Source organism: Salvelinus sp. IW2-2015, linkage group LG15, assembly GCF_002910315.2.
Source record: "Salvelinus sp. IW2-2015 linkage group LG15, ASM291031v2, whole genome shotgun sequence".
NCBI lineage: Eukaryota > Metazoa > Chordata > Actinopteri > Salmoniformes > Salmonidae > Salvelinus > Salvelinus sp. IW2-2015.
In genome coordinates, this window is record NC_036855.1 from 413,839 (window position 1) to 432,962 (window position 19,124).

At 44.8% G+C, this 19,124-nt stretch overlaps 1 protein-coding gene across 1 annotated transcript in view; it reads left to right on the plus strand.

Annotated features, from left to right (window-relative positions):
• Nucleotides 1–19,124, plus strand: part of gak (cyclin G associated kinase) — a 42,248-nt gene that overhangs the window by 6,395 nt on the left and 16,729 nt on the right. The window contains exons 4-11 of the mRNA XM_070446880.1: nucleotides 503–617; nucleotides 1,171–1,313; nucleotides 2,270–2,395; nucleotides 3,042–3,131; nucleotides 3,382–3,517; nucleotides 4,171–4,283; nucleotides 9,907–9,982; nucleotides 15,476–15,602. Of these exons, the coding sequence (XP_070302981.1) occupies nucleotides 503–617; nucleotides 1,171–1,313; nucleotides 2,270–2,395; nucleotides 3,042–3,131; nucleotides 3,382–3,517; nucleotides 4,171–4,283; nucleotides 9,907–9,982; nucleotides 15,476–15,602 (926 nt within the window). The remainder of the gene's footprint in view (nucleotides 1–502; nucleotides 618–1,170; nucleotides 1,314–2,269; nucleotides 2,396–3,041; nucleotides 3,132–3,381; nucleotides 3,518–4,170; nucleotides 4,284–9,906; nucleotides 9,983–15,475; nucleotides 15,603–19,124) is intronic.

Genomic DNA, 19,124 nt, shown 5'->3' on the forward strand with positions numbered 1-19,124 from the left:
AAAGGAACACCTGATGTGTCTGTCTGACGTAATAATCATTTTGATAAAATAGACCAATCTGAATAAAGTAGACAAATTTCTTTAAACAATCTGGTGTAGGAGTCAAATGGCAAGAGGGATTTGGCACCTCGTACATCCACATTCATGACCCTAACATTATTAATTATTAAAACGGCTTAATTCACTAAAACTTTATGTCCATTGGCATTAGGGTCGAATGTGGCCCTGATTTTCCAGGCCGTATCACAACCGGCTGTGATTGGGAGTCCCATAGGGCGGCGCACAATTGGCCCAGCGTCGTCCGGGTTCGGGTTTGACCGGGGTAGGCAGTCATTGTAAATAAGAATTAGTTCTTAACTTACTTGCCTAGTTTAAATAAAGGTAAAATTTTAAAAAAACTAAAAAATCTAATGTAAAGCACTAATGGAAACTGGGCTTAAGAAACAACCCAGTTTGATATACAGACAATCAGTTCCTTTTCTTTGACCTGAGTGTTGTATAGAAAAAGCTCTCTGGTCACCCCAACGTGGTGCAGTTCAGCTCTGCAGCGTCCATTGCCAAGGAGGAGTCGGACACGGGCCAGGCTGAGTTCCTCATTCTCACAGAACTCTGTAAAGGTACTGTAGACTCCACTTTATCGCTTTGGGCCGGGCCCCCTCTGTGGTACACAGTGAAGTCACAAAGCTGTTGGAGTACTTCAAGTGGAATATAAATCCCACCTAAGCTACGTCCGCACTACGTTTTCCGTTTCGGGGTGCGCAGCGCTAAGGGCTGAAATCGAAGCCTAACGTTTTCTCTTCTTCTTTGAACGTAATGTGGATGTAGCGACATCTTCTAGAGGCCTATTTTGGAGTGGTATATTCACAAGTCTAATACAGTTTATACTTCTGTGAATATGCCTGATGTTATCAAGCGCTATAATCTTCTACTAATTAGCAATACCTTTATGGCTGGTTTCCCATGCACAGACTGAGCCTAGTTCGGAACTAAAAWGCATTCTCAATAGAGACTAAGATTCTTCATTGAAAGATATGTTTTGTCCAGGACTAAACTTAATCTGTATCAGGGAAACTGCCCCATAATGTTTAGCCARTGATTTAGCAATTGCTTTGACTAGTACTCTTCATTTTGCTGATAAGGCACGTCCTGTTTCCTGTCTGCCTCCCTCAGGTCAACTGGTGGACTTCATCAAGCGGGTGGAGCAGAAGGGACCCATGTCATGTGACACAGTGCTKAAGATCTTCTACCAGTCGTGTCGCGCCGTGCAGCACATGCACAAACAGAAGCCTCCTATCATCCACCGGGATCTTAAGGTGAGCAGTTCAAAGCCCCAACTCGCCCTCGTCATTTCCCCAAGGTACAGCTCTAGGATCAGTGTCCCTTTCCCAATCCTAACCTTAACCATTAGTGGGGGAAATGCAGAACTGACCCAAGATCAGCATCTTTGCTGCAACATAACCCTACTTCCCCTCTCAACTCCTGCCATGGCCAATACTACACCATACTATACCTGCCACCATCTGTATGCTATCTAGACATAACCATTCTCTTCCTCTTCCGGTAAGACTTCCCTCCCTCCCTGCTCTACCGCTGCCACACTTCACTTTCAGCCACTTGTTTGTCAGATGTTTAAAAAAAAAAATATATGATCAGTGACCAAACACCCTGGTGATGTGCTTGCTGTAGCTACAGAGTGCTGATGTAGGCCTCTGTGTTCTCTGGAACCCCTCCACCCCTCGCCTGRCCCATCACGCTCTGTTTCCTGACTTTTTCTAGCGGACTCAGGGATTGTTTTAAGTGTTTTTGGAATGGAAACTGAGAACCAGGTCAAACCAGAGGCTATGCGTTTTGTGAATGGGTCGACAAATGTTGAAGGAGCGGAGTTGCCTCGCTGCAATATTTTCATGAGTACCGCCAAACAGCAGGCCACAAGTCTTTGATTTGAGACTGAGAATCGCCCTGCTTCTAAAGCGGCGTTAAAATAAATCACCCTGCTTCTRAAGCGCCCTAGAAAATAAATCACCCTGCTTCTGAAGCGCCCTAGAAAATAAAGGTGTTGCTGCCTCTCGTCCTTGCTTTATTGATGTTTATCAGAATCACCTTGATTCGCCAAATACATTTACGTCTTACAGGAATTTGATTTGGTGAAATGGTGCTGTAATCGCCTTACAACAAACAAAATTCCCAGACCGAATATAGAAAAACAAATGTACACACAAACTACAATCTCATAATGAGCCACTGTCCTTTTTTTGTCTGCCTCCTCCAGATTGAGAACTTGCTGATCAGTCACCAAGGCACTATCAAGCTGTGTGACTTTGGCAGTTCCACCACAATAGCCCACTACCCTGACTACGGCTGGTCTGCCCAGAAGAGGTCCATGGTTGAGGATGAGGTGATTTTGGAAACCCCTGTCTGTGACCGTGTTCTAGTACTCCTTCCACTATCGCTGCTGAAGACTCATAGGGGAGAGGAGGCCTAGTCCTGGACTATAAATCTACTTCAATGGATCATTTCCTTAAATACTTTTTAGTCCAGAATTGGGCTTAATTMGTGTCTGGGAAAACCATCCCTTATTGATATAATTACACAAAATTCTACTTTGCTCCTGCACCAACGTTGGTTAATCAAATCAGAACACACTGGTTTTCCTCAAACCCTGTAACGCCAGTCTATTTTCCTCCAGTTTAATGGTGCCCTACAGGAAACTAGCATGGATACAGAAAGCTAATTATTGGCTAGAAGAATCASTCATGCATAAGATTTTCTTGGAAACAGGCTGTTAATCCCCACAATTTCCTGGGAAAAGTAAAAGGTTAAATGTTTTCTGTATTTGAATGTGAGGAAGATAGCTTAACCTTAGAAATAGAACGACTAGGACTTGGAACCTCGAATAGGTAAACTCATGGGTGCACTCAAAATGGCTGCTAGACGACCCATTATGGCATCATTGACTTAAATGGGGCGTTCTGCTCATTCTAGTTCTGTGAGCTACCGGTAAAATAAAGTTACCCTCTCTGGTCACCTTCCACTGTACYCAGATCACCAGAAACACTACTCCGGCCTATAGGACACCAGAGATGATTGACCTGTACTCCAACTTCCCCATTAACGAGAAGCAGGACATCTGGGTAAGTCTTGTCACAGCAACATTATTTATGTCTGTCTATTTGTTATTTTTTTGTGGTTTCGTTTGCTGCTATATTGGTTGCTATGTCACCTGCTACGKTGTGCCCTTTGTGCCCTGGTCAAAAGTAGTGCACTATAAAGGGAATAGGGTGTTATTTAAGAGTTTTTAAAATTGTCCCTTTAAAACCACATCTCTATAGCCTGTTAATCATTTGTGTGTGTGTGTGTGTGTCTCTCTCTCTCTCTCTCCAGGCATTGGGTTGTATCCTCTACTTGTTGTGTTTTAAGCAGCACCCYTTCGAAGAGGGCGCTAAGCTGCAGATAGTCAACGGGAAGTACGCCATCCCCCAGAATGACGTCAAGTACACTGTTTACCACGAGCTCATCAGTAAGGAACMTCTGTACATTCATCAGATCAGGGCTCTGAAATGGGTGGTTGTCTTAGTAATTGCGGCCCGTGGTTGTAAAAATAAATGATTAGTTGAATATCTGATTTAAAAATAAGAGAATCCATGTACCCAGCAGTCCATCTAGGTCTAGTTGCTGTTTTCAGGAACGACTAGTATTTAAAAGACGAGTAACAAAACGCACACTGAAAGAATATGGTCGACCGACTTTGAGATTATGACGTGAGATCTGCCAGAAGAGGACTGGCCACCCCTCGGAGCCTGGTTCCTCTCTGGGTTTCTTCCTCTGGGCCTGGTTTTTTCCTAGGTTCCTGCCTCTGGCCGCTCCTCCGTGCCTGTTTCTTCTATGTTTCTTCCTGGGTTCCTGCCTCTGGCCACCCCTCGGAGCCTGGTTCCTCTATGTTTCTTCCTGGGTTCCTGCCTCTGGCCACCCCTCGGAGCCTGGTTCCTCTCTAGGTTTCTTCCTAGGTTCCGGCCTTCTAGAGTTTTTTTCTAGCCACTGTGCTTCTGCCACTGCATTGCTTGCTCTTAGGGTTTTAGGCTGGTTATCTGTTAAGCCTTTTGTGACAACTGCTGATGTAAAAAGGGCTTTAAAATGTGCTAAGAGGATCTGTTTGGGCATTCCTCTTCTCAGGATCCATGCTGAAGATCAACCCAGAGGAGAGGCTGTCCATCACGGAGCTGGTCAACCAACTGCAGGAGATCGCTGCGGCGCGCAATGTCAACCCCAAGTCTCCCATCACAGAGGTAACCGACTGACCTTCAACCCCCTGACCCCTGACCCTTGACCTCTGAACCCCTTCTGCTTGTCTGACCTTACTAGCATTGCAACCCAACTCCATGTCTCCTTTCTAGAGCCTTTTGCATGAGGGGTCTTGACATAGACTATTACTACCAAATACCAAATGAACGTCACAGGATGCGTAATGTTGTCAGCCAAACACCCCATGTTGCCAGTTAAAAAAATAAAAAAAAATCTGTTTAGTTGCTCACACAATGACCTACTTATTTGTCTGTTAGGGGCATTGTCCTAGCCTTAGCCGTATCAGAGTATCTGTGGAGAGGGGTGAGTAGTTGTGGGGTGTCTATCTTCCGTTCTGAGAGGAGGAGGATATATTCTTGGTTGGATACTCAGGGTAATGCCCCCTGCTTAAGGTCACACGATAGGTCAGGTCACCTTTCCCTCCTTGTGTGACYATGAGGTTTAGAGATTCCCTCTCCCTTTGTTCTCGGACCAAACCCCTCCAGGTTTGGTATAACCAGTGTATTGTTAAAGCTTCCGTCTTAAACATCTGCAAACGTTGATGAGTTAGGACCAAGGGCTATGTAGGAATTGAATTGGGACTTTGTAGCCCAGTCCCCCCCCCCGACTCCTTTACGGCAAACAAGTCATTTCTTGGGGTACAAAGGGAGTCAGTTCTCCAGTAGTGCCACCAACTCTCTGAAGAGCTATTGAGTGCCTGCTCCCCTCCCTGCTTCTGCCTCAACCCCCTCCACCCGCCCCCTCCACCTGCCCCCGCCACCATCAGTCACAAAGGAGTGTCTCATCCCAGCCATATTCACACACTACAGGCGTTTCAGTCTTAATGGAATGTGATGACACGTGATGGAGAGAGAACGATACAAAGGAGAGGGAGAAAGAAAGACACAAAAGGGAAGGAGGGACAGGGATAGAGCAATACTTGGCCTACTGTGGGACTTGGTATGTTGTGGGAACCGTATACTTGGCCTACTGTGGGACTTGGCATGTTGTGGGAACCGTATACTTGGCCTACTGTGGGACTGTGGTATGGTTGGTGGGAGACCGTATACTTGGACTACTGTGGGACTTGGTTGGTTGTGGGAACAACGTATACTTTGGCCTACTGTGGGACTTGGCATGTTGTGGGGAACCCGTATGCTTGGCCTACTGTGGGACTCTCTTGGCAATGTTGTGGGAAACGTATCTTGGCCCTACTGTGGGAACTTGGTCATGTTGTGGGAACCGTATACTTGGCCTACTGTGGACTTTGGTATGGTTGTGGGAACGGTGGGGGATACTTGGACTACTGTGGGACTTGGTCATGTTGTGGGAGGACCATAATACTTGCCTACTGTGGGACTTGGCATGTTGTGGGAACCGTATACTGTGGCTACTGTGGGACTTGGCATGTTGTGGGAATCCGTATACTTGGCCTACTGTGGAACTTGGTCATGTTTGTGGTAACAGTATACTTGGCCTACTGTGGGACTGTGGTATGTTGTGGGAAACCGTATACTTGGCCTACTGTGGGACTTGGCATGTTGTGGGAACCGTATACTTGGCCTACTGTGTGGACTTGGTATGTTGTGGGGAACCGTATACTTGGCCTACTGTGGGACTTGGCATGTTGTGGGAACGCGTATACTTGGCCTACTGTGGGACTTGGCATGTTGTGGTAACTTGTGTACTTGGCCTTCTTTGGGACTTGGCATGTTGTGGGAACCCGTATACTTGGCCTACTGTGGGACTTGCATGTGTGTGGGAACCGTATACTTGGCCTACTGTGGGACTTGGCATGTTGTGGGAACTGTTACTTGGCCTTCTTTGGGACTTGGCATGTTTGTGGGAACGCGTATACTTGGGCCTACTGTGGGACTTGGCATGTTTGTGGTAACTGTGTACTTTGGCCTTCTTTGGAACTTGGCATGTTGTGGGAACCGCTATACTTGGCCTACTGTGGGACTTGGCATGTTGTGGGAACCGATGCTGTGGCCTACTGTGGGCTTGGCATGTTGTGGGAACCGATGCTTGGCCTACTGTGGGACTTGGCATGTTGTGGGAACCAGTAGTGAGTAGTAGTGGTAGTAGTGGCGGTAGTAGTAAGTGGCGGTGGTGGTAGGTGGGTAGTAGTAGTGGCGGTGGGTGGTAGTAGTAGTAGATGTGGCAAGTGGCGGTGGTAGTAGTAGTAGGGTGATAAGTAGTGGTGGTAGTAGGTAGCGGTGCAGTGTAGTAGTGGTAGTGGCGGTGGTAAGTAGTAGTAGTAGTGGCGTGGTAGTGAGTGGCAGGGGTAAGCTGGTGCGGTAGTAGTAGTAGCGGCAGTAGTAAGTAGTTAGTGGTAAGTGGCGGGTGGTGGTGGCGTTAGTAAGCTTGGCGGGTGGTAGTAGTAGTAGTGGCGGTGGGGTAGAGTAGTAAGTGCGGCGGGGTCAGTAGTGGTGGTGGCAGTAGTAGTAGTGGCGGTGGTAGTAAAGTGTGGCGGTGGCGGTGGTAGTAGTAGTAGTGGCGGGGTAGTAGGGTGGTGGGGCAAGTAGTAGTGCGGTGGTAGTAGTGGCGGTGGTAGTAGATGGGTGGCTGGTGGTGTGGTAGTAAGTAGTAGGTAGTAAGTGGGGTGGTGGTGGTGTAGTAGTAGTGGATAAGTGGTAGTGGTAGTAGTGGCGGTGGTGTAGTAGTGGTGGTTAGTGGTAGTAGTGGTGGTGGTGAGTAGTTAGTAGTAGTAGTAGTATAGTAGTGGTGGTGGTGGTGGTGGTGGGGGTGGTAGTAGTAGTAAGTAGTTGGTAGTAAGTGGGCGCGTGGCAGCAGTAGTGGTAGTGGGTAGTAGTGGTAGTGGTAGTAGTGGCGGTGGTAGTAGTAGGGTGGTAGTTGGTAGGTGGTAGTAGTGTTGGTGGCGGTGGTGGTGGTGGTAAAGTAGTAAGTAGTGGTAGTGAGTAGTAGTGGCTAGTATGTAGTAGTAGTGGGTAGTGGCGGTAGCAGTAGTAGTAGTAGAGTAGTGGTAGTGGCGGTAAACGTAGTAGGGGCAGTAGTATGGCGGTGGCGGTGGTTGTAGTTAAGTAGTATAGTAGTGGTGAGTGGTAGTAGTGTGTCTGTGCGGTAGTCCGAGAGTGGTGGGGAGTAGTAGTGGCGCGTGGCAGTAGTAGTAGGTAGTAGTGGCGGCGGTAGTAGTAGTGAGTGGTAGTCCGGTACGCGGCAGTAGTAGTAGCGCAGTAGTAAGTAAGTAGTGTGGTAAGTAGTAAGTGGTAGTGGTGGTGGCGGTGGGCAGTAGTAAGTAGTATGGTGGTGGTGGTGGTAGTAAGTGGGGTAGTAGTGGGCGGTGGTAAGTAAGTGGTGGTGGCAGTAGTGGTAGTTTTATCTGGTAGTAGTGGTGGTGGCAGTAAATAGTAGGTAGTAGTAGTGGTGGTGGTAAAGTGGTAGTGGGTAGTGGGGCGGTGTAAGTGGTAGTGAGTCAGTATGGAAAGTAGTGGTGTAGTAGCTAAGTAGTAGTAGTAGTAGTGCGGTGTAGTGGTAAGTGGCGTGGTTAGTAGTAAGTAGTGGTCGTAGTAGTGTGGCAGTAGTAGTAAGTATAAAGTAGTAGTGGTAAGTGGTAGTGGCGGTAGTATGTAGGGCAGTAGTAGTGGGCGGTGGCGGTGGTGGTAGTAGTATAGTAGTGGTAGTGGTAGTAGTGGCGGCGGTAGTAGTGGTGGTGGGTAGTAGTAGTGGCGGTGGCAGTATAAGTAGTCAGTAGTGGCGGCGGTAGTAGTAGTAGTGGTAGCGGTAGCGGCAGTCAGTAGTAAGCGGCAAGTAGTAGTAGTGGGGTGGTGGTGGTGGCTGGTAGTAGTAAGTGGTAAGTGGTGGCTGGCGTGCAGATAGTTAGGTGATGTGAGTAGTAGTGGTAGCGGATAAGCGGCAGTAGTAGTAAGCGGCAGTAGTAGTTAGTGGTGGTGGGTGGTGGGTGTAAGTAGTAGTGGTAGTGGTGGGTGGCGGTGGCAGTAGTAGTAGTAGTGGTGGTGGTAGTAAGTGGGCGAGTAGTGGGCGGTGGTCAAGTAGTGTAGTGGTTTGGTGCAAGTAGGGGTAGTAGCGGTAGTGGTGGTGGTGGTGGTGGCGGTGGCAGTAGTGGTAGTTGTAGTGGCGGTAGTGGTAGTAGTAGTAGGTGGCCAGTAAGTGTAGTAGTAGTAGTAGTAGTAGTAGTAGTAGCGGTGGCGGTAGTAGTGGTGGTGGCGCGTGGTAGTAGTAGTAGTGGTAGTAGCTAGTGGTGGCAGTAGTGGTAGTAGTAGTAGTAGTAGTAGTATAGTAGCGGTGCGGGTAAGTAGTGGTGGTGCGCGTGGTAGTGGCGGTGGTAAGTGGCGGTAGTAGTGGCGGTGGGTAGTCAAGTAGTATGTGGCGGCGGCGGTAGTAGTGTGGTGGCAGTAGGTAGGGCCGGTGGTAGTGTAGTGCGGTGGCAGTATAGTAGTAGTGGTGCAAGTAGAGTAGTGTGGCGGTAGTAGTAGTAGTAGTAGTAGTGCGCGGTGGCGGTAGTGTGTGGTGGCGTGGTAGTGGCGTGGTATGGCGGGTAGTAGTGGCGGTGTAGTAGTAGTAGTGTGCGGCGCGGTAGTAGTGTGGTGGCAGTAGAGTAGTGGCGGTGTAGTAGTAGTGGCTGGCGAGTAGTAGTAGTAGTGTGCGGCGGTAGTAGTGGTGGGTGGCCGGCTAGTAGTAGTGGCGGTGGTAGTAGTGGTGGTGGTAGTAGTAGTGGTGCTGTCGGTGGTGGTGGTAGTAGTAGTGGTGGCTGGTGGTAGTGGTAGTGGTGTTAGTAGTAGTGGGGTAGGTAGTAGTAGTAAGTGCGGCGCGTTAGTAGTGTGGTGGTGGCACTGAGATAGTGGGTGTAGTAGTAGTAGTGGCGGTGGTAGTAGAGTAGTGCGGTGTAGTAGATAGTGGCGCGGTAGTAGTGGTGGTGGCAGTAGTAGTGGCCGGTGGTAGTAGTATGGTGGCTGTGGTAGTAGTGTGGTAGTAGTAGTGGCGCGTAGTAGTGGCCGGCGGCGTTAGTAGTGGTGGCGGCGTTAGTAGTGTGCGGTAGTAGTAGTGGCGCGGTAGTAGTAGTGGCGCGGTAGTAGTAGTGCGCAGTAGTAGTAGTGGCGGCAGTAGTATAGTAGTGGCGGTAGTGAGGTAGTGAGGTAGGGCGTAGTAGTAGTGGGCGGCGGTAGTAGTAGTAGGCTGGTAGTAGTTAGTAGTAGTGGCGGGGTAGTAGTAGTAGTAGTAGTAGTAGTAGTAGTAGTAGTGGCGGTAGTAGTAGTAGTAGTGGCGGCGGTAGTAGTAGTAGTAGTAGTAGTAGTGGCGTAGTAAGGGGTAGACATAACTGCTCCCCTGTGTCTGAGGGCAGATTTAGGCTGGGATGATCTGTTTTAAGCGGGGGTTTCTCTGTGGTTAAGGAGCTTACTGCCTCCGGAGAGGAGGCACAGCCAAGACTGGCAGGACCTCACACCCAGAGATACCTACACTCTAGTCCAGGGAAATGTTACTAACGTTCTGACTGAATCCAACGACTCTGACTGCCTTCTCTCGGGACTTGTTTTTGTCCTTCTCTTCACTTGTCAACTGTTTGTTATTGGTACTTGGTCGCCCCATGAGTCTGTTGAGCCAGATGACTGTTTGAGGCCTGCTTACGATGACTATGAATCTCTGCAGCTGCTGGAGCAGAACGGAGGCTTTGGTAACAACGGCGCACAGCCCCCAGCCCAGATCCACAACATCCACAATGCAGGTGAGTTCAAACCGCTGTGTGTGTGTGTGTGTGTGTCTCGTATGTGTGTGTCTGTATGTGTGTGTCCGTATTGGTGTTGTCTCGTTATGTGTGTGTCTCTCGTATGTGTGTGTCTCGTATGTGTGTGTCTCGTAGTGTGTGTGTCTTGTGTGTGTTTGTCTTGAGTGTGTCTCTGTGTCTGTGTGTGTCTTGTGTGTGTCTCGTGTATGTGTTGTGTTTCTTGTTGTCTTGTCGTGGTGTGTGTCTCGTGTGTGTCTAGTGTGTGTGTGTCTCTCGTGTTTTTGTGTGTGTATATATATATATATATATATATATATAATATGCCTTTGTCTTGCCTAACACGTCCCTGAGCCTCTGTATCTGGCACTTCACTGTTTGATTTGTGCATTTCATGTTTTGTTTCATCCAGGAATAGCTTTATAATGATTGGAATTGGGGCCAACATTGTACTTGATTCAGACAATATCATTTTAACCCATTCCATGGAAGAAAGGATGATGTGGCAACATGTAGTTTGTTGAGAAGAGAAAAGGTGATGTGTCTCCTAAAAAGACTGCAAAAAATATATTTCTAATCGCATTAATTGACATGATTTTTTTGATCTCAGACTGTCTTGTCAAAGCTTGTCTAAATTGTTTCCTTTTTCTGATAGTCTGAAAGGGTGTCTCTCTCTTGTCTCTGTGTGTGTGTGTCTCTCTGTCTCTCTGTGTGTGTGTTCTCTGTCTCTGTGTGTGTGTGTCTCTCTGTTCTGTGTGTGTGTGTCTCTCTGTCTCTGTGTGTGTGTCTCTCTGTCTGTGTGTGTGTGTGTGTCTCTCTGTTCTGTGTGTGTGTGTGTGTCTCTCTGTCTCTGTGTGTGTGTGTGGTCTCTCTGTCTCTGTGTGTGTGTGTGTCTCTCTGTCTCTGTGTGTGTGTGTGTGTGTCTCTCTGTCTCTGCTCATTGTTAGTTACTCAATAAGATGCATTTCAGCATGTCTACTGGAACGTGCCCCGCCATGTTCTCTTCATAACGGGACACCAGTATCTCTAGCCATAGATCACTCTATCTGCCTAGGGGCTCATCAATCAGTGGACTATGTCGCCACTACCCCTGCCTGGGGACACGAATCACAATTGATGGCGGTCTGGAGGCTAACTTGGAGGATAACTGGCGAGGAGCTCACCATGTCACTCATGCCTGTAATCAGGTTATGCTGCTGGCTCTTGGCTCCTTCCCTCCCGYCTGACCCCAGGGTAGGACACAACAAGTATGGCCACAGTGTAAATTGGTTTGGACCTGAGTTGATGAAGGCAGGCTGGGTCCATATTCACCATATTTCATATTTCAGGAATGCTGTTCGAGGAACAGTTGTGCCTTTTTAGATTTATAAGTAATAACATTATATGGACAGATCCTAGATCAGCACTTCTACTCTGAGATGTTTGAAACATATGACCTCCTGATCACAGACKTTCCCTTCACCTGAAGGCTGGATGATCACACAACCCACCAGCTGCTGTGTTTGTTCTCTTAGAAGACGCATGGTGTGGTCCACTTGTCACCTGATGTTTGCACTCAGTGTGTTTAAAAAAAAAAATAATAATAATAAGAATAGGAATAACCTACGGATACATAGATTTTAAATGCTGGAACGTGGCTTACAGCTGACTCGCGTAGGAAGGGACTGGCTAGTCAATATGGGTCACAACATGTAGTTGCAACTTAACTCTTAGTCAGAATGGATGATATTTCATAATAATTATATATTTAGATTTCATATATATTATGAAGAAAAAAATATATATCCACAAGGAAAAGCACATGCAGGATTTGTAAGTTTATATGCTTAGTACTTTCCATTTTTTTTACTGGCACTAAATTAATGAAAATACTAAGCATAACTTTCATATCCTGCATGTGCTTTTCCCTGTGGATATATATTTACATTGACTCTTTTCAGAATTAGCATTGCAAACATCTACTAGGAAAACTTTATTATAATCTTGGCTGAAAAATACTTTTGTTTGAATCTATCATACTTGGAAATGTAACTTTTAATGAAGAGTGCTTATGGAGTGGACACTACTACTACTACTGCTGCTCTGACTACTAGTAATGTTTACTACTACTGCTACCTCTACACCACTAGTAATGTTACTACTACTGCTACCTCTACTACCACTATGTACTACTGTTATACTACTACTGCTACCTCTACTACTACTAGTAATGTACTACTGCTACTACTACGCTGCTACTTACTACTAGTAATTTACTACTACTGCTACTGCTGCTACTACTACTGCTCGTACACTACTAGTAATGTTACTACTACTACTACTACTACTACCTCTCTACTACAACTGTTACTACTACTGCTGCTACTACTTACTACTACTGCTGCTACTACTACTACTACTAGTAATGTTAACTACTACTACTGCTACTTACTGTAATCTTACTACTACTGCTTCTTCTACTACCACTGGTATTACTACTATAGTACCTCTCTACTACTACTAGAATGTTACTACTACGCTACCTCTGCACTACAACTGTACTACAACTGTTACTCTATGCTACTCTGCTTACTACTACTCTACTACTGCTACTACTACTACTGCTGCTACTACTATGTAATGTTACTACTACTACTACTGCTGCTACTACTACTACTGCTGCTGCTACTACTGCTACTACTGCGGCTACTACTGCGGGTTACTGCTACTGCTGTACTGCTACTACTACTGCTGGTACTGTCTACTCTATCTCTTACTGCTATGCTACTGTACTGGCTAACTACTGCTCGCTACTGCTACTACTACTCTGTACTACTACTACTTGTATCTACTACTGTTGTACTGCTACTGCTGTTTACTGCTACTGCTGTACTACTGCTACTACTGTACTGCTTACTACTGCTACTGGTACTGCTGTTACTGCTACTTACTGCTGGTACTGCTACTAGCTGCTACTGCTCTGCTCTACTTGCTACTACTCTACTACTACTACTTACTGCTGCTACTACTGCTACTACTACTCTGCTCTACTTACTACTGCTGCTCTGCTACGACTACTGCTGCTACTTCCTACTTATTACTACTACTACTGCTTGCTACTGACTGCTAACTACTACTGCTACTACTGCTGCTGCTACTACTACTGCTGCTGCTACTTTACTACTGCTGCTGCTACCTACTACTGCTACTCTACTGCTGCTGCTACTACTACTACTGCTGCTGCTGTTACTACTACTCTGCGCACTACACTGAGCCTGAGTAGCAGGCAGTTTACTCTGGCACCTTATTATCCAAGCTACTTAATACCCAGTGAAGAGGATTGCTCTTTTGGCAGTCAGCCATCCGTGAAAAGACTGGGGCTCCCTGTGGTGAGATGCTTCTGCACTCATTCACACCTGGCGTCATGCTTCATTTAGCCGGATCCTCCGGCATCCGCACTCTGTTTGTTCTCTTTCGTTCACGGAGCCCATTTGCCAGGATCATGTAGCCTACCCTTGTGGCATGAACAATTATTTTCACTGTTTGCAATGTAAAAATCATAATAAAAGCAATCAGAGTAGTACATTTTTGGATTCCTCTGTAATTGTCATGCTCCATTAAAAATTTTAATAAATAAAACGTAATGTGAAAATGTGCCTGATATTGTAAGAACTGTTCATGTTGGGCTGGCCCGGTGTATGGCAATATTGTAACCTATAGACCATTTCTGTGGTGCGAGAGAGCACGCCGTATCTGTCACAGAACTATAATGAGATTCACTTTCTATGATCTCTCTCTGTGCTCTGAGCCGGCAACTCTCATCTTTTCAGCTTGCACGTCATTAATTATTTCCTACTAAATAATAGCGCGGAGTGGGCAGCACTTTGCAGTCTGTTAAGAAAGAAATGAAATAATTCCCAATGCTCTACATCAAGAGTACACCTATAATTTAGCCACAGAGGATCCGTAGCTATTTTGTAAAAAATTGCCTAGGCCTGCCTACTGTCGGTAACACGTGTCAGATCTGTCAGTGAATAGCATGCAGCCAAAACAGACCTCTCGCAATATTTCAAATGCAATCGCTGGAAAACACAGGTTGGAAAGCAAATKAATCCGCCTGAAAATAAAATACTAATCTGTTTATGTTACCAAGTTAATAACTTCAAAATAGGCCTATTGAGTGAACAGCATTGTTTTACAAAGTAAAGCGAGAGAGAGAGAAGCTTTTGGCTGCTTAGTGAGCTGCACAACATTGCGTGAGTCAGTGAAACTGGGAAGATGTTTTGGACTAATTTCCTCCTCGTATTGTAACCTACAGTAATGTGTTTCTACGCACACCTAGGCTATTGATGGATTGAAGCCAAGGTCGTTATTGATCAGTTTGTCAGTGTCAAAGTAGGTTGTGATCAGTTTGTCAGTGTCAAAGTAGGTTGTCATTTCGATTAATTTGTGAGGTATTAAAGATTCTGCGAAAGTCTCCAGTCATGTAGAATTACATGAAATGCATTTATTAAAGCCCACATTTTCCCAGAACTCTAGGCTACAAAAAATGTACTCCATGTGTGCAACTTCTGCAAGCGGCTCCACACCGCTGCTAATTTTTTGTTCCAGCACGTCCCATATTACAAAAGAAGCACTGTCTGGCGTGTATTCAATAGTGCACACTGTAGCAAAATGTTTCGCAGCAGAAATGTGTTTTTATAATATAAATTCAGGGTTACGTCATCCCTCTAAAAACAACATGGAGAACAGACAAAGGACCCAATTCAATGAGTTGTAGACTCATGTCAAACCCTATTGTCAAGTCCAGGGTTCATCAACTAGATTCAGCCTCGGGCCAATTTTTCTTTCTTGAGTGGATGGTCGGGTGGACTGTAAATTGACCAGATGAAGCCCAAACTGATATGCATGACTAAAACATAATCATTTCAAGCCTTGCTTACATTTTGTATACGATCACGTCTCTCTATTATGCAGGGAATACTTGGGAACAGATTTCAGGGGTGTCAAACTAATTTTGTCCCCGGGTGCTGCATTTGGTCTTCAATGAGGTCTGGAAGGCCGCATTGAAAATTGGTTGTATTTCCTCGCAGTCAAAATGTGCATTAAGTAGTCCTCTATCCATATTGTTGTTGTTATTGTTATGAATATTATTATTATTCATTTTAAGCTCCCTGACTCTCTAGCCTTTTATTTAGAAGATTATTAGAAGCTGGACACAGTCAAGAAACTGAATGAATGTAGGTTCATTATCATTTAAACACAGTTTAAGATTAGATATGAGTCATTTTAAAGTATATTGTGCTTGACCCCTCTCCAGGAATGTATTGATGTGTTTATTATTTATTTTTTACTCAAACCACCTGTGACCCGGATGTTTGACACCCGTCACAGATTGTGTGATAAATGTAAATTGATGATTAGCTYATGAAAGGAATGTTTATTTCCAGATGCTTAATGTGTGAAAGTACTTTTGTGCGCTGACCCATGACTTTGTCTCATTCCGGTGTGTTTCAGGGGTGTACGGTGCGGACCCGGACCCGGACCAGGGCGGGGGCTTTCTCAACATCCTGAAGGGAGGAACAGAACGCTTTCTGACCAACATCAAAGACACCTCCTCTAAAGTCATCCAGTCTGTTGCCAGGTGAGAGACAGTCGGCTCAGAAACACCTGCAATACTTTTAGAACTGAGAAACATCACAATACTTTAGCAACTGAGAAACATCACAATTATACTGAGAAACATCACAATATATACTGAGAAACATCACAATTATAACTGAGAAACATCCACAACTTATACTGAGAAACATCACAATTATACTGAGAAACATCACAATATACTGAAATCACAATTATACTGAGAAACATCACAATTATACTGAGAAAACATTAACAATTATTACTGAGAAAACATACAAGATACTGAGAAACATTACAATTATACTGAGAAACCACATAATACTTTACAACTGACAAAACATCACAATACTTTACAAACTGACAAACATCACAATACTTTAGAACTGAGAAACATCACAATACTTTAGAACTGAGAAACATCACAATACTTTACAACTGACAAAACATCACAATACTTTAGAACTGACAAACATCACAATACTTTAGAAACTGAGAAACATCACAATACTTTACAACTGACAAACATCACAATACTTATAAACTGAGAAACACACAATACCTTTGAACTGAGAAACATCACAATACTTTACAAACTGAGAAAATCACAAGGACTTTAGAACTGAAGAAACATCACAATACTTTACAACTGAGAAACATCACAATACTTTACAACTGACAAACATCACAATACTTTAGAACTGACAAACATCACAATACTTTAGAACTGAGAAACATCACAATACTCTTACAACTGACAAAACATCACAATACTTAAACTGAAAACATACAATACTGAAACTGACAAACATCACAATACTTTAGAACTGAGAAACACACAATACTTTACAACTGACAAACATCACAATACTTTAGAAACTGACAAACATCACAATACTTTAGAACTGAGAAACACACAATACTTACAAACTGACAAAACATCACAATACTTACAACTGACAAACATCACATACTTTAGAAACTGACAAACATCACAATACTTTAGAACTAGGAAAACATCACAATACTTTACAACTGAACAACATCACAATACTTTAGAACTGAGAAACATCACAATACTTAGAACTGAGAAACATCACAATACTTTACACTGACAAACATCACATACTTAGAACTGAGAAACATCACAATACTTTAGAACTGAGAAACATCACAATACTTTACAACTGACAACATCACAATACTTTACAACTGACAAACATCACATACTTTACAACTGACAACATCACAAATACTTTAGAAACTGAGAAACATCACAATACTTTACAACTGACAAACAATCACAATACTTTAGAACTGAGAAACATCACAATACTTTAGAACTGAAACATCACAATACTTTACAATGACAAACATCACAATACTTTACAACTGACAACATCACAATACTTTAGAACTAGAGAAACATCACAATACTTTACAACTGAGAAACTCACAATACTTAGAACTGACAAACATCACAATACTTTAGAATGAGAAACATCACACATACTTTAGAACTGAGAAACATCACAATACTTTACAACTGAGAAACATCACAATACTTTACAACTGACAAACATCCACAATACTTTACAACTGACAAACATCACAATACTTAGAACTGAGAACATCACAATACATTATACTGAGAAACATCACAATACATTATACTGAGAAACATCACAATACATTTTACTGACAAACATCACAATACTATTACTGAGAAAACATCACAATTATACTGACAAACATCACAATACATATACTGAGAAACATCACAATCTTATACTGAGAAACATCACAATCATTATACTGAGAAACATCACAATATACAGTGCATTTGGAAAGTATTCAGACCCCTTGACATTTGCCACAATTTCATACGTTGCAGCCTTATTGTAAAATGGATTAAATTGTTTTATTTCCTCGTCAATCTACAAACAATATCCCATAATGACAAAGCAAAAACAAGTTAAAAATAAAAAATAAAAAGTTTGCTAATTTATAAAAAAAAGTAAAACAAATTATATATATATTCAGACCCTTTACTCAGTACTTTGTTGAATCACCTTTGGCAGCGATTACAGCATTGATTCTTCTTGGGTATGACGCTACAAGCTTGGCACACCTGTATTTGGGGAGTTTCTCCCATTCTTCTATGCAAATCCTCTCAAGCTCTTTCAGGTTGGATGGGGAGCGTCGATGCACGGTTATTTTCAGGTCTCTCCAGAGATGTTCGACCGGGCTCTGGCTGGGCCACTCAAGGAGATTCAGACACTTGTCCCAAAGCCACTTCTGYGTTGTCTTGGCTGTGTGCTTGGGGTCGTTGTCCTGTTGGAAGGTGAACCTTCGCCCCAGTCTGAGGTCTTGAGCACTCTGGAGCAGGTTTTCATTAAGGATCTCTCTGTACTTTGCCTCGATCCTGACTAGTCTCCCAGTCCCTGCCGCTGAAAAACATCCCCACAGCATGATGCTGCCACCACCATGCTTTACTGTAGGGATGGTGCTAGGTTTCCTCCAGATGTGGGGCTTGGCATTCAGGCCAAAGAGTTCAATCTTGGTTTCATCAGACCAGATCGTTTGAGCACGTGGTGGACGCCCTAATCAGGTTAATCGTTCTGAGCACCGTGGGTGGACGCCCTAATCGGTTAATCGTTCTGAGCACCGTGGGTGGACGCCCTAATCAGGTAATCGTTCTGACACCGTGGGTGGACGCCCTAATCAGGTTAATCGTTCTGAGCACCGTGGGTGGACGCCCTAATCAGGTTAATCGTTCTGAGCACCGTGGTGGACGCCCTAATCAGGTTAATCGTTCTGAGCACCGTGGGTGGACGCCCTAATCAGGTTAATCTTCTGAGCACCGTGGGTGGACGCCCTAATCAGGTTAATCGTTCTGAGCCACGTGGGTGACGCCCTAATCAGGTTAATCGTTCTGAGCACCGTGGGTGGACGCCCAATCAGGTTAATCTTCTGAGCACCGTGGGTGGACGCCCTAATCAGGTTAATCGTTCTGAGCACGCTGGGGGACGCCTAATCAGGTTAATTTTCTGAGCACCGTGGGTGGACGCCCTAATCAGGTTAATCGTTCTGAAGCACCGTGGGTGGACGCCTAATCAGGTTAATCGTTCTGAGGCACCGTGGGGTGACGCCCTAATCAGGTTAATCGTTCTGAGCCACGTGGGTGACGCCCTAATCAGGTTAATCGTTCTGAGCACCGTGGGTGGACGCCCTAATTCAGGTTAATCGTTCTGAGCACCGTGGGTGGACGCCCTAATCAGGTTAATCGTTCTGAGCACCGTGGGTGGACGCCCTAATCAGGTTAATCGTTCTGAGCACCGTGGGTGGACGCCCTAATCAGGTTAATCGTTCTGAGCACCGTGGGGTGGACGCCCTAATCAGGTTAATCCTTCTGAGCACCGTGGGTGGACGCCCTAATCAGGTTAATCGTTCTGAGCACCGTGGGTGGACGCCCTAATCAGGTTAATCGTCTGAGCACCGTGGTGGACGCCCTATCAGTTAATCG